This window comes from Balaenoptera ricei, chromosome 19 (genome assembly GCF_028023285.1).
Source record: "Balaenoptera ricei isolate mBalRic1 chromosome 19, mBalRic1.hap2, whole genome shotgun sequence".
In the NCBI taxonomy this organism is placed as follows: Eukaryota; Metazoa; Chordata; class Mammalia; order Artiodactyla; family Balaenopteridae; genus Balaenoptera; species Balaenoptera ricei.
Window position 1 is genome coordinate 48,300,656 of NC_082657.1, and position 12,198 is coordinate 48,312,853.

Consider the following 12,198-nt stretch of genomic DNA (forward strand, 5'->3'; position numbering starts at 1 on the left):
AGGGGAGGGTGGGGCAAGCCAGAGGGCATGGGGCATCTGCTCCAGCCCATGGCTACTGCATAGGAATGGAGATCCTGTTGCCAGATTTTTCCACTTATCTGGAGGTCCTTGTCCTTCTGCTTTGTATGAAACTCCCTGTTTTATTTTATTTTATTTTATTTTATTTTATTTTATTTATTTTTGGCTGCATCGGGTCTTAGTTGCGGCACGCGGGATCTTTTGTTGTGGCGTGCAGGCTCCTCTCTAGTTGTGGTGCGATGGCTTCTCTCTAGTTGCAGCGCACGGGCTTAGTTGCCCTGTGGCATGTGGGATCTTAGTTCCCTGACCAGGGATCGAATGTGCATCTCCTGCATTGGAAGGTGGATTCTTTTTTTTTTTTTTTTTTTTAAACATCTTTATTGGAGTATAATTGCTTTACAATGGTGTGTTAGTTTCTGCTTTATAACAAAGTGAATCAGCTATACATATACATATATCCTCCCTCTTGCATCTCCCTCCCATCCTCCCTATCCCACCCCTCTAGATGGTCACAAAGCACCAAACTGATCTCCCTGTGCTATGTGGCTTCTTCCCACTAGCTATCTACTTTACATTTGGTAGTGTATATATGTCCATGACGCTCTTTCACTTCGGTCCCAGCTTACCCTTCCCCCTCCCCGTGTCCTCAAGTCCATTCTCTACATCTGCATCTCTATTCCTGTCCTGCCCCTAGGTTCTTCATAACCATTTTTTTTTGTTGTTAGATTCCATATATATGTGTTAGCATACGGTATTTGTTTTTCTCTTTGTGACTTACTTCACTCTGTATGACAGAGTCTGGGTCCATGCACCTCACTACAGATAACTCAGTTTCGTTTCTTTTCATGGGTGAGTAATATTCCATTGTATGTATGTGCCACATCTTCTTTATCCATTCATCTGTCGATGGACGCTTAGGTTGCTTCTATGTCCTGGCTATTGTAAATAGAGCTGCAGTGAACATTGTGGTGCATGACTCGTTTTGAATTATGGTTTTCTCAAGGTATATGCCCAGTAGTGGGATTGCTGGGTCGTATGGTAGTTCTATTTTTAGTTTTTTAAGGAGCCTCCATACTGTTCTCCATAGTGGCTGTATCAATTTACATTCCCACCAACAGTGCAAGAGGGTTCCCTTTCCTCCACACCCTCTCCAGCATTTATTGTTTGTAGATTTTTTGATGATGGCCATTCTGACTGGTGTGAGGTGATACCTCATTGTAGTTTTGATTTGCATTTCTCTAATAATTAGTGATGTTGAGCATGCTTTCATGTGTTTGTTGGCAGTCTGTATATCTTCTTTGGAGAAATGTCTATTTAGGTCTTCCGCCCATTTTTGGATTGGGCTGTTTGTTTTTTTGATATTGAGCTGCATGAGCTGCTTGTATATTTTGGAGATTAATCCTTTGTCTGTTGCTTCGTTTGCAAATATTTTCTCCCATTCTGAGGGTTGTCTTTTTGTCTTGTTTATGTTTTCCTTTGCTGTGCAAAAGCTTTTAAGTTTCATTAGGTTCCATTTGTTTATTTTTGTTTTCATTTCCATTTCTCTAGGAGGTGGGTCAAAAAAGATCTTGCTGTGATTTATGTCATAGAGTGTTCTGCCTATGTTTTCCTCTAAGAGTTTTGTAGTGTCTTGGCCTTACATTTAGGTCTTTAATCCATTTTGAGGGTTTTTTTGTGTATGGTGTTAGGGAGTGTTCTAATTTCATTCTTTTACATGTAGCTGTCCAGTTTTCCCAGCATCACTTATTGAAGAGGCTGTCTTTTCTCCATTGTATATTCTTGCCTCCTTTATCAAAAATAAGGTGACCATATGTGCATGGGTTTATCTCTGGGCTTTCTATCCTGTTCCATTGATCTATATTTCTGTTTTTGTGCCAGTACCATACTGTCTTGATGACTGTAGCTTTGTAGTATGGTCTGAAGTCCAGGAGTCTGATTCCTCCAGCTCCGTTTTTCTTTCTCAAGATAGCTTTGGCTATTCGGGGTCTTTTGTGTTTCCATACAAATTGTGAAATTTTTTGTTCTAGTTCTGCGAAAAATGCCATTGGTAGTTTGATAGGGATTGCATTGAATCTGTAGATTGCTTTGGATAGTATAGTCATTTTCACAGTGTTGATCCTTCCAATCCAAGAACATGGTATATCTCTCCATCTGAGAAACCCAGCACTCTTTATCTAAACCCTGGTTAAAAAGAAACACCTGGGTGAAGGGGAAACGGACCTCTCTGTACTATTCTTGCAACTTCCTGTGAATCTATATTTCCAAATAAAAAGCAAACTAATAACAACAACAGAAACAACACCGAAGAGCTTCTGGTTTTTCAAAGTGCTGACCTATCTGGTTCATCTTTGAGTTGGAGGAGAAAAATAATGAGCCATTCCCCGAGTAGCAGTAATACCCATCTGTAGTATAACTCAAGTTTTCTTTGAAATCCTTCATGGAAACAGGAAGACATGTCTGGTAAGTGGATGAGGCCTGTGTGTCTCGCTCTCCCTACCTAGGCATGTTCTTCTCCTTTTTGAGTACTTCTCTAAAATGCTTTCAAGAGACATGCAGGAGCAGTCTAGCCTGCACTTAACTGAAACCAGGACTGTGTTTTAAATAGAAGGTTCTTACCCTCACGGGGCTGGACTCTGGGCATGGAAGGGTGTAGAGACCCCGATGGGTGCGCCTTCGCCGTGCACAGACTCCTCGATTCCTCTTTGAATCATCTTTAAGTGCTTGGTGGGAGGCAGAGCCGTGCATGTTTAGCGACCAAGTTGGCAGCCGAGCAGACCCTTTAAAGGAACTGTTGCTCTCTGTGTTAGGGAGGGAGAGAATTTAGCTAGCTCTCTGGTCACTTCTCAAGTGCAGTAGCTCTGCAGGAGATGTGAGTACGAAATCCTAGCCTCTCCTCTGGGGAGGGAATTGCAAGCAGATGCCAAGAGCAGCTCCACATTCAGTGACAGTATGAGGATCACAAGTCCAGAGCACAGACTGACCCTCTGGAAACTGTGCATTTCTGCTTTCTAGAGGGGAGTGTGGGGCCTCTGAGAAGCTGAGGGGAAGGGGCTATGGAGAGGGCTCACTGCCCCTTTCATTTCATTTTCATTATGAGCTGAATGACCATTTTCCGATCTGGTGAAGCTTCTGTGACTATCGTGCTGGGGTCGTTGTCCCAACTCAAGCACTGAGTATGGAGCTGTGTGAATGTTTTTTTTTTCTCCTTAGTCAATGGAGATAAAAGATTGCTGTAAATTTCTGGGGCAGGTGGCAAGCTGGTTTACGGAACACAAGGCGATGAGAACCTCTGGCTTACGGAAAGTAGCATGAATTAATAATCATTTAATTGGCTCCTCCATTATGTTGCTGGTTTGGGAGATGGAAGTTTAGATGGAGGGGCTGTCAGTGGTACTTCAGCTCAGAGTCTGATGGTTGAGAAGTGGGGCTGGAGGCTGCCTTTGGCCTCTCCACAAGGATGACATGTCAGGCAGCATCCCAGGGCTTCAGTGGGCTCACCGTGGGGTCCCCAGAAGGAAGGGGGTAGGGGGTCAGCATCTTGGTGAACACCACTTCCGAGAGCCACTATGCCATGAAGAGAAGAAACGCAGAAGAAACTTCTCAGTAACGTGGGCAGCTCAGCACATGCCCAGGATCTCCCCACGGGAGGACTCTGGCCAAAGGCGGGCCTGTGGCAGAGAATGTCCACCATGCCAACAGCACCAGTGGTGTGCTGAGTGATGAGAAGGTCAGTTTTGCTCATGGAACTGAAACTTCCAGTACTTTTGATTGCCATGGAGGGCAAGTTGATGCCTTGGCAAATGATTAGGGAAAGCCAAAAACTGTGTACCTTAAGGTTCCATTTCTACTTCATTTCCAATTTTTCTTCAGGTTTCTTTTTCAGGAGGCAGCAACTCCCCGCCTTCCCTTGCTTCAGAGTTGTATGACCGCATCACTAGGTGAGAAATGAGGCACGTGTTGGCATTAAGTCTGCTGGCAGTACATGGTATTGCAAGTACAGCTCCCAAGTTTTCTGTCAGCAAAATTTCAGTGACTCAGATTTTAGTTTATTAGTGAGGATTAGGATTGGGTGAGAATTTGTTCTAGGAAAAGTGGTTTTATCAGGTGAAGTTAAAGAGACTGTGTTTCTACCATACTTGACCACTTGATAAGCCCCCTAAATTATACTCTTCTTACCTATTCTTCTCTTTTTTAATTTACTTTTTATTTATTTCTATTTGGCTGTGTTGGGTCTCTGTTGCTGCACACGGGCTTTCTCTAATTGCGGCGAGCGGGGGCTACTCTTCATTGTGGTGCGCGGGCTTCTCATTGCGGTGGCTTCTCTTGTTGCGGAGCACGGGCTCTAGGCGCACGGGCTTCAGTAGTTGCAGCATGCGGGCTCAGTAGTTGTGGCTCGCAGGCTGTAGAGCGCAGGCTCAGTAGTTGTGGCACGTGGGCTTAGTTGATCTGTGGCATGTGGGATCTTCCTGCACCAGGGATTGAACCTGTGTCCCCTGCACTGGCAGGCGGATTCTTAACCACTGCGCCACCAGGGAAGCCCCCTTAACCTATTCTTTACAGTTAGTCACCTCTTACCTGAAACCTTACTAGGCTTGTTTTAATTGTTCTATATGCTTAGAACATAATAAAACCACTTCTTGAAAACTGTAAACAAAACTTGCATGAATTCATATTGGCTCTCTTCTCTTCCCTACTCCCTCTAATTAATATGACAAGAGGGGTAAATTTTTAAGCAATTATTTTTAGAGGTTAAATACCCCAAAGCAAATATGTTAAAAACAAAGGATATCTGGAAGTTGACGTCACAGAAATGATTTTTGTTTTTCCTGAGGAAGCCATGCACTGACGACTGTGTCTTTCCCTTTGAAATGGAATTCTTTTGCTTGGAATGTAGAGGAACCTAAGAGAATGAAATGGAGAGTCATGAATCAGGTCTGCCTCTCAGTACTTGCCTTCGTCAGATATAGTGACCAGCCCATCACAGTTTAAGGTGGAATGGTGGCTTTTGGCCCAGAAAGTTGACTTGGAATTTTCTGTACTCCATAACCAGGACATGCCAGTTCCTTTTCCTGCCTCACCAGCGAGTTCAGTGGGGCAACCTTAACTTCTAACAAGTTGAGCAAGTGTTTGTCCACTCCTTAGAAAGTTTGCATGGCGAGGAGTCCGCAGCTAACATCCTGTCAGGCTGTGCTTGGGGTTTGACCCTGCATTCCCCGATATTGTCCCAGTATCCCTCCTGCCTCGCTTTACAGGGTGTGTAATCGATGGCACTCGCATGATTCCTTGCCACGTTTTTAAACCCTCTGAAGTGCCAGGAGCCCAGCATGTTGCCTGTGGAAGATTCATTGCGATTTAACACATATTTTCATATGACATAGCTGCCAAAATGAGGAAAGATTGCTTTAACCAGCAAAGTAAAAAAACCACCTGATGTTGTGAACAGTATGGATCCAAATATCAACCTTTTCATGGACAGTTGAATTTAAATGCTGAACTCTTTAATTATAATATTAAAAGTAATATAACTACATGACAAACTTAGAAAATGGGGAGATGGTCCGTGATGCCATCACCTAAATATAGCAGTCATTTTCTTCCAGTCTTTTTTTCTAATACCTATTTTTTACGAAGCTGTATCACTTTATAATGCATACATTCTTATTTTTTTTCTGATTAACATTCTCAAGGATTTTTCCACATTGCTATCATATGTAATGTCATCTAATACTCAATAGAGTGGCTGTACCATTGTTTACTTAACCGTGCCCTGTTGTAAAATATCTAGATTGTTTCCAGTTCGTTTTGTCATTGCTGTAAAAGCCACTACAGGTAGTTACCCTTGAAGTTGTTACCAGTATAATCCAGTGGTTCCAGGCACTGTTTAAACTATGGCTTGTCCCTGGAGCGCATCTATTTGTGTTTCACTACTGCGACGTCATAATGGCTTTAAAGTGATCAGTAATTAATTTTAAAAGGTAATAATGTTTTCTAGACTGTGACATCACTCTTGGAATTTAAGTTAGAGTTTCGAAAAGTCTTCAAAAAAGAAAACCACAGTACTTTCCCTCTTGGTATTCGTACAACCTCATTTACTTATGCCTACAATGTATGCTAGTGACAGAACTAAAGTAGAAATTGATTTTGGGACTCTGGCCCTTTTGAAGTTGTTCAGAGAGAAGAAGCTTGAGAAAACCTTAGACCGTCGTTGTCGGTAGTAAACCCTCTTCCAGCCTGCTGATGGAGAACTTGTGCGACTGTTTACCCATCTACAGAAATTTTATAAAATCTCTGGTACCATGTTTTGATGGGGATTGACGTTTTAATGTCTGGGGTCAAGCTAGGAGGGGCCTGTCAGCCTCGTTAACCTAAACTCTTTGGAGCAGTCCTCACATCACCCAGGGAAGCACAATGGAATTGTAACTGGGTGTTAACAGACTCCGACATAGGAAAGGCACGGCCTTATCTTTAGAGAAGAAGCCTGGCGAGCTGCAGGTGGCTAATGTCCACTTCTAGACAGATCTGATCTAATAAAGATGCAGATTGCCCCAGATGGAAGGGAGATGAGCCCCGGAAGGTTTTACACCAGTGGATGCAGTATTTCATATCATAGCAGAGCTGCTGTGTTACTCCAGAGAAAGAGGAATGAGTGAGCAAGTGCTGATTTTATTTTTCAAAACACTTTAGAACAGCTCCTTAGCTTGAGCTCACAAAGGAAGCTTTAGAATTACAGAGCAATTTGAGAGTATGAAAAAAAAAAAAAAAAAAAAGGTAATAGAAGTCCCCCTCTCCATGCAGGGGGAAAGAATAGTGGCTTCTGAAACGAGAATTCTCACCTCTGCAACCTCGTCACCATTGATCACGCGTTCAGCATTGAAGGACGAGGGTGGACTCCGGTCCTGTGAGGACGCTGATGCTGCACTGGGTTACACCGGGTTTGCTTTGCAGGGAGCGGGATGAGTCGGGTGGTCTCAGCCTCCGCGCTCGTTCATCCACACTGCTGAGCAGCTGCACGGCTGAAAATCATTCTGAAGGGGGGGGGGGGGGTGTAGCAGGCAGGTTGAGGGCGTTGACAAGGTAGTGTCATGGTCCTGTAAAAGCAAGTGTTGTTTCAGGTCAGGCAGACTAACAAAAAGACGGGGATGGGTGCTTAGAATAGCATCTGTATCTTGGCTTGCCCCTAGGGGAAGGAGGAGCGGAGAGCGGCTCTTTCCTAACTGTAAGCCCCGAACCTAACCTAATCCTACAGATTGGAGGTGGAAATGGGGAAGGTGGAGGATGGCTCTAACAAATAAGCATCTGAAGTATCATCTAATGTCTCCACCCGCCCCATCTTTAGAATGCCTGTGAAAAGCTATAGAAGAGCTAACATATAGAAGACAACCAGTAAGCAGAAATGAAAAATGATGGAGAATAAGGAACCTTCTGGGGGCTGGAAGCTCTTACGTCCCCGAAACATTAATTAAAGACTCCTATTGTGGGAGTGTTCAGGCAGGGGCCCATCACACTCCGAGGTCTAAAACCTGCGACGCGAGGTTTCGCGGGATCAGGTCTGCCGGGGGCTGGGAGACGGGAAGTGGGCCATGGGGGAACCAGACTAGAATGTTACAGCACCTAGTTAATCGGCAGCCAGTCCATCACATTAAATATCCAGCCGTCATGTATTACCTCTCAAGTGAAAATGAATAACTCCCATTAAGAAGAAAATGGGTTTGAAGTCGATTCGAGACAGATTAAAGTACTGTTATGAATGTGTGTTGGGAGGAGGAGGGGTCCGTGTGTAATATGCTTGTCCTTGTACTTTTTAAATAATAGATGTTCTACAAACTTATGTAGACCAGGTTACCAAGATACTGGGGTTAAAGATCAGAAGATGTGCATTCTGGGAAGAGCATCAACTTCCTGGAATATTTCCTGCATCTCGCTTTTTTTTTTTCCAAAATTATTGTGTGGCCTTATGATTTTAATGAATAAAATTGATTTTTTACAACTGTTTATTAAAGCACACATCTGTAATGACAGCATCTTGGGTATCCACGTCAGAACAGATTTCAAAGCTGGAAACACATGCTAGATCACTAGGCTGGATGAGACAGAAAGCAGTTTGACCAAAGAGTAAAAATGAGGCTTTCTAAACCAGTGACCTCAGTGCTGAGTCAGATGCTTTTTCAGTGAGGTAGGGAGGGTAGTGGGTATGTATTGTCTCACTACCATTTTCAGGATTTTTCTTCTTACCACTTGTAGCAAAATTCTGAAAAATGGAGTTCCCGTCCAAAACAAGTGAGAGAGCCAGCCTTAAGATATTGACCAGGTTTTGGAATGACCACATCTGGACCATTTGGAGATTTGTGTTTATACTGGAGGAGCCCTGCTTATTTTTCCTTGTTAAACCCTTTTAGCCCAGCTGTTTTCTAATCAAAATCTTCCAGATCCCTTTCCATGCTTCAGAGAACTCCTTCCGCCAACACTTCCATGCTCACTGTTTGCTGCTTCAGTCTCATGTGACTCTCCTTCCTCATTGGTGTTTTGGTGTTTTGGTGGAGTGGGGTGCAGAGGGCATGTTTCTGGCAAGCAGAGAGGACACTTTCCCTCTGAACCACCCACTCTGAATAAACTCTTATGTCTGGAGCACTGGCTCGATTAGAAGTTGGAGTCACGCCCTATCTAGTTCCACTCTTCAGTTACTTCTTCCCCAGAAGCAAGTAGCTGAACCCAGACTTGATTTTTTTGCACGTATTTGTATGCAGATATCCGTGTAAACCTTTCTCGGGTCCGTCCCATTTATCATGTCTCCTGTGCTGTGCTGTGCTGTGCTGTGATTTCAAGAGCTGTGACAATAAAGTTGGAAGCACATCGTTTATTACATCCATGAAAGCAGAGTGTGTCTGGTACTTGGGTTGACTCGTGGTTGGCAGAGCAGTTGGTGAGACTTTCCCACCCACCCTCATAAGCCAGCAGATTGTGCCTTGACTGGGGGAGGTCAGAATAGACTGTATGTAGCTTAATCCAACTCAGAGCCTTTTAGTCCATTTCTGTACCTTTTTTTCTTAGTGTTCAGTTGTTAAAGTTGTGTAGTGACAGAAATTCATGGGGGACAAAAAGAAACACTTGCTTCTTTTCTAGCATGCCTGATAAATCAGTCCGGATGCTCATCCTACTTTAATTTTGGTATTTCAAGAAAATCCTGTGCTATAAATGAATGTTGATTTTCACCCAACGCAAACCCTCTGGGAGCTGGCCTGGTCTGGCTGCTGTATTACATCTTCTGCTTTTTCTTCCAGCATCATCAAGCCAAGCAGAGAAGGAGCTGACAGATTCTCCTGCAACCTCCAAACGCATCTCCTTCCCAGGTAGCTCAGAGTCTCCTCTCTCTGCAAAGCGACCAAAAACATCAGAGGAGACCAAAGCAGAGCAGGTGAGGCCAGAAGCGGCTGTGCTGGTGGGGGAGTGTTCCAGATAACTGGGGGAAGGGGGGAGTGGAGTCTCGGGTGGGCGGGCTTGGGGCGGACACAGTTGCGGTGGGAACTGAAGATTCAGCCGGAGGGGTGGCTGTGTGTTCCCCACAGATGTACCAGTGTCCCTACTGCAAGTACAGCAACGCCGATGTCAACCGGCTGCGGGTGCACGCCATGACGCAGCACTCGGTGCAGCCCATGCTCCGCTGCCCCCTGTGCCAGGACATGCTCAACAACAAGATCCACCTCCAGTTGCACCTCACCCACCTCCACAGCGTGGCGCCCGACTGCGTGGAGAAGCTCATCATGACGGTAAGGCAGCTGGGAGCAGGACCTTGGGGCTTTTCTTTCCCCAGCGGTCCAAGGTGATGCAGCAACATGGGCAGGACACTGTGTTGCTGGATGCGAGAGCCAGTGCAGAGTTGGAAATGTCAAAGATAGTCCTGTGACCTTTGTTCACCTTAGACTTGGCCCGACTGCGGCCCGAAGGGCTGAATACATATGCATTTCTCAACATCCCTTATCATTCCTCTCTCCCCTCAGGACGCAGAGGCCTATAGTAGCTAACCATTTACATGAAGAAGTTGTTATTCAGATTCTCCAAACCTTTACCGAGCAGGTCATCTTCTAGGTTGCTCTTAAATTCATTATGTCTCATTTCATCATCACAACCACCCTGTTCTATTTAAAAAGTTTGACACGTTTACATTAACGGCTGAGGAAACTGAGGCTCAGAGAGGTTAACTGACTTGATGCCCCTGCAAGTGGCAAAGTTGAGATGTGAGCCCACATTCTCCAACTCGCAGAGTGTAGCCCTGTGACGTGGGAGTTTCTCAAGTGGATGCTTTCATTCTCAACGCAGGAAGATGCTCAGTTGGGTAGCACGTGGCGAGTCATGAACAAGGGCTTTGCATTTTGAACATGATGTTGCGACACCTGCGGGGCATGGCTCTAAGTGGCCACTGTAAACATGGCCCAAAAGATTAGTATAAGGATTTAAATCTAATGCAATGTGAAAACTTCTCAGACTTCTACAGGCGATACCAATATCCTGCATTCTGTGTATGCTTGGGCTGCTGGAAAGCCCTTTCCTGATCACTAGAGGGAAAACCACCAAAGAGAAAAATTCTCACCTCTAACTTCCTTCAACAGTGGAGTAATAAGTTAATTTGATTGCCTTTTCGTGTGAAGATTCCCATGCAGGTCACAGACGTATAACCTCTAGGCATTTCCCATTCCACTTGGTTATGCAAAATTAATAACATTGTAAGTGATGTTTAGTCGTGAGGAACATACATTTGATGATGCATCAAGAGAACCTTAGCAGCCAATGGCAAGCTCTAAGGTGACCTAGCATGAGTTTCATTTCAAGTGTAAATTCACTTCCCATGGGTATTTTCAAATAGACAGACTGGTGAACATTGTTGAAAGGTTCTCTGTAAGTGGAAACTTCCTTTTGTGGATGGGTGGGCTTCTGTTACAAGTTTCCCTGGAATTCTCTCCAGCCTTGGAAACAACAAGGGGGATTTTCCTCAGGCCTCATCATACTTCCCACAGATGGCCGGGAACCATGGGAGCCTGAAGAAACAGGAAGAGATGTGGGGAGGGTGGCATTTTCAATACATCGTTCTTCTGCTCTGGTGATTATTTTTCCTGTTTAATATCAGTCTGGTCTAGGAAATGTGAGCCTGTAGTAATCTGTATGATTGGTTTACATTAGACAGTAAGTTTCATTTATACATCCCTAGGGACTACTATATAAATTATATTTCAAATATCCATTGTTTGTCCTACTTCTATAACAGCAACAGTATGGTACATTCAAAGTAGCAAGTCTCTTGGTCATTATGAATCTTCATTAATCAGCAGAGTCTTTGAGAGGAGGATGGTACTGCTGTGTCTGCTTGGGTACCAATCCCTAAGATATTTTTGGGTGTTACCCACTCAAGCAGTGATTCTCAACCTTTTTTTTTTTGGAGACTCTGGTGAAAACGATTCAGTAGCCTTACTGGGTATTCTGTGCACACTAAAGTTTGACAACTACTATTAAGAACTCTTTCAAATATTCTCCATGTACAAAATTGTGTGTACGATGCCAGAGAGCATAAGGATACCCTAAAATCCATCCATGGAAACAGGTTAATAAACCCTATTTGAGAAGACTCCCTAAGAACATAATTATGTAGGAGAAACACGCTCCCTAAAGGGGCTGTGCTTGGCACCTTGTACAGGAACCCCTGTGTACCTACCTCATTTGCCCATAGCAGACAATGGAGATGTTTTCTAAATATTTCTGGAAAAACGTGCAAATTGTGGGAAATGTGCTGACTATAGGAAGTTCATTTGCTAGCAACAAGAGAAAGTTAATGGATTCAGAAATAAAGTTGAAAGTTGTGGGAAATGTAATCATAAGGGTTTTACACTTGATTTAGAGGCGTATATAAGGATGATTTGGTACCCTATCTTTGCATGAGAAGATGTAGTTACTGCATGGCTGTCAGTGTTGAATTGGTTTCTCAAGTCATGAGGATGGTTTGCATTGAGCTAAATGAAGCAATTCCATCTCGATCCTTTAGCAGAATCAGCAGGAAAAGATGAGCAACCAGGGTTAGAGGGGAGTTTGTGGCCATACCTTGGGGTGAACCCAGCATCCTATTTGAGGACTGGACTGCTGATCTTGGTCTCTACCCTGACAAATTAAATAGTTGCCATTGTCCTTCCTCTGAAA

The 12,198-nt window shown here is 44.1% G+C and overlaps 1 protein-coding gene across 3 annotated transcripts in view; it reads left to right on the forward strand.

Annotated features, from left to right (window-relative positions):
• The window catches only part of ZFHX3 (zinc finger homeobox 3), a 251,991-nt gene that overhangs the window by 219,594 nt on the left and 20,199 nt on the right, over positions 1-12,198 (forward strand). For all 3 annotated transcript variants that reach the window (XM_059905642.1, XM_059905643.1, XM_059905644.1), the window contains exons 6-7: positions 9,297-9,430; positions 9,582-9,782. In XM_059905642.1, the coding sequence (XP_059761625.1) occupies positions 9,297-9,430; positions 9,582-9,782 (335 nt within the window). The remainder of the gene's footprint in view (positions 1-9,296; positions 9,431-9,581; positions 9,783-12,198) is intronic.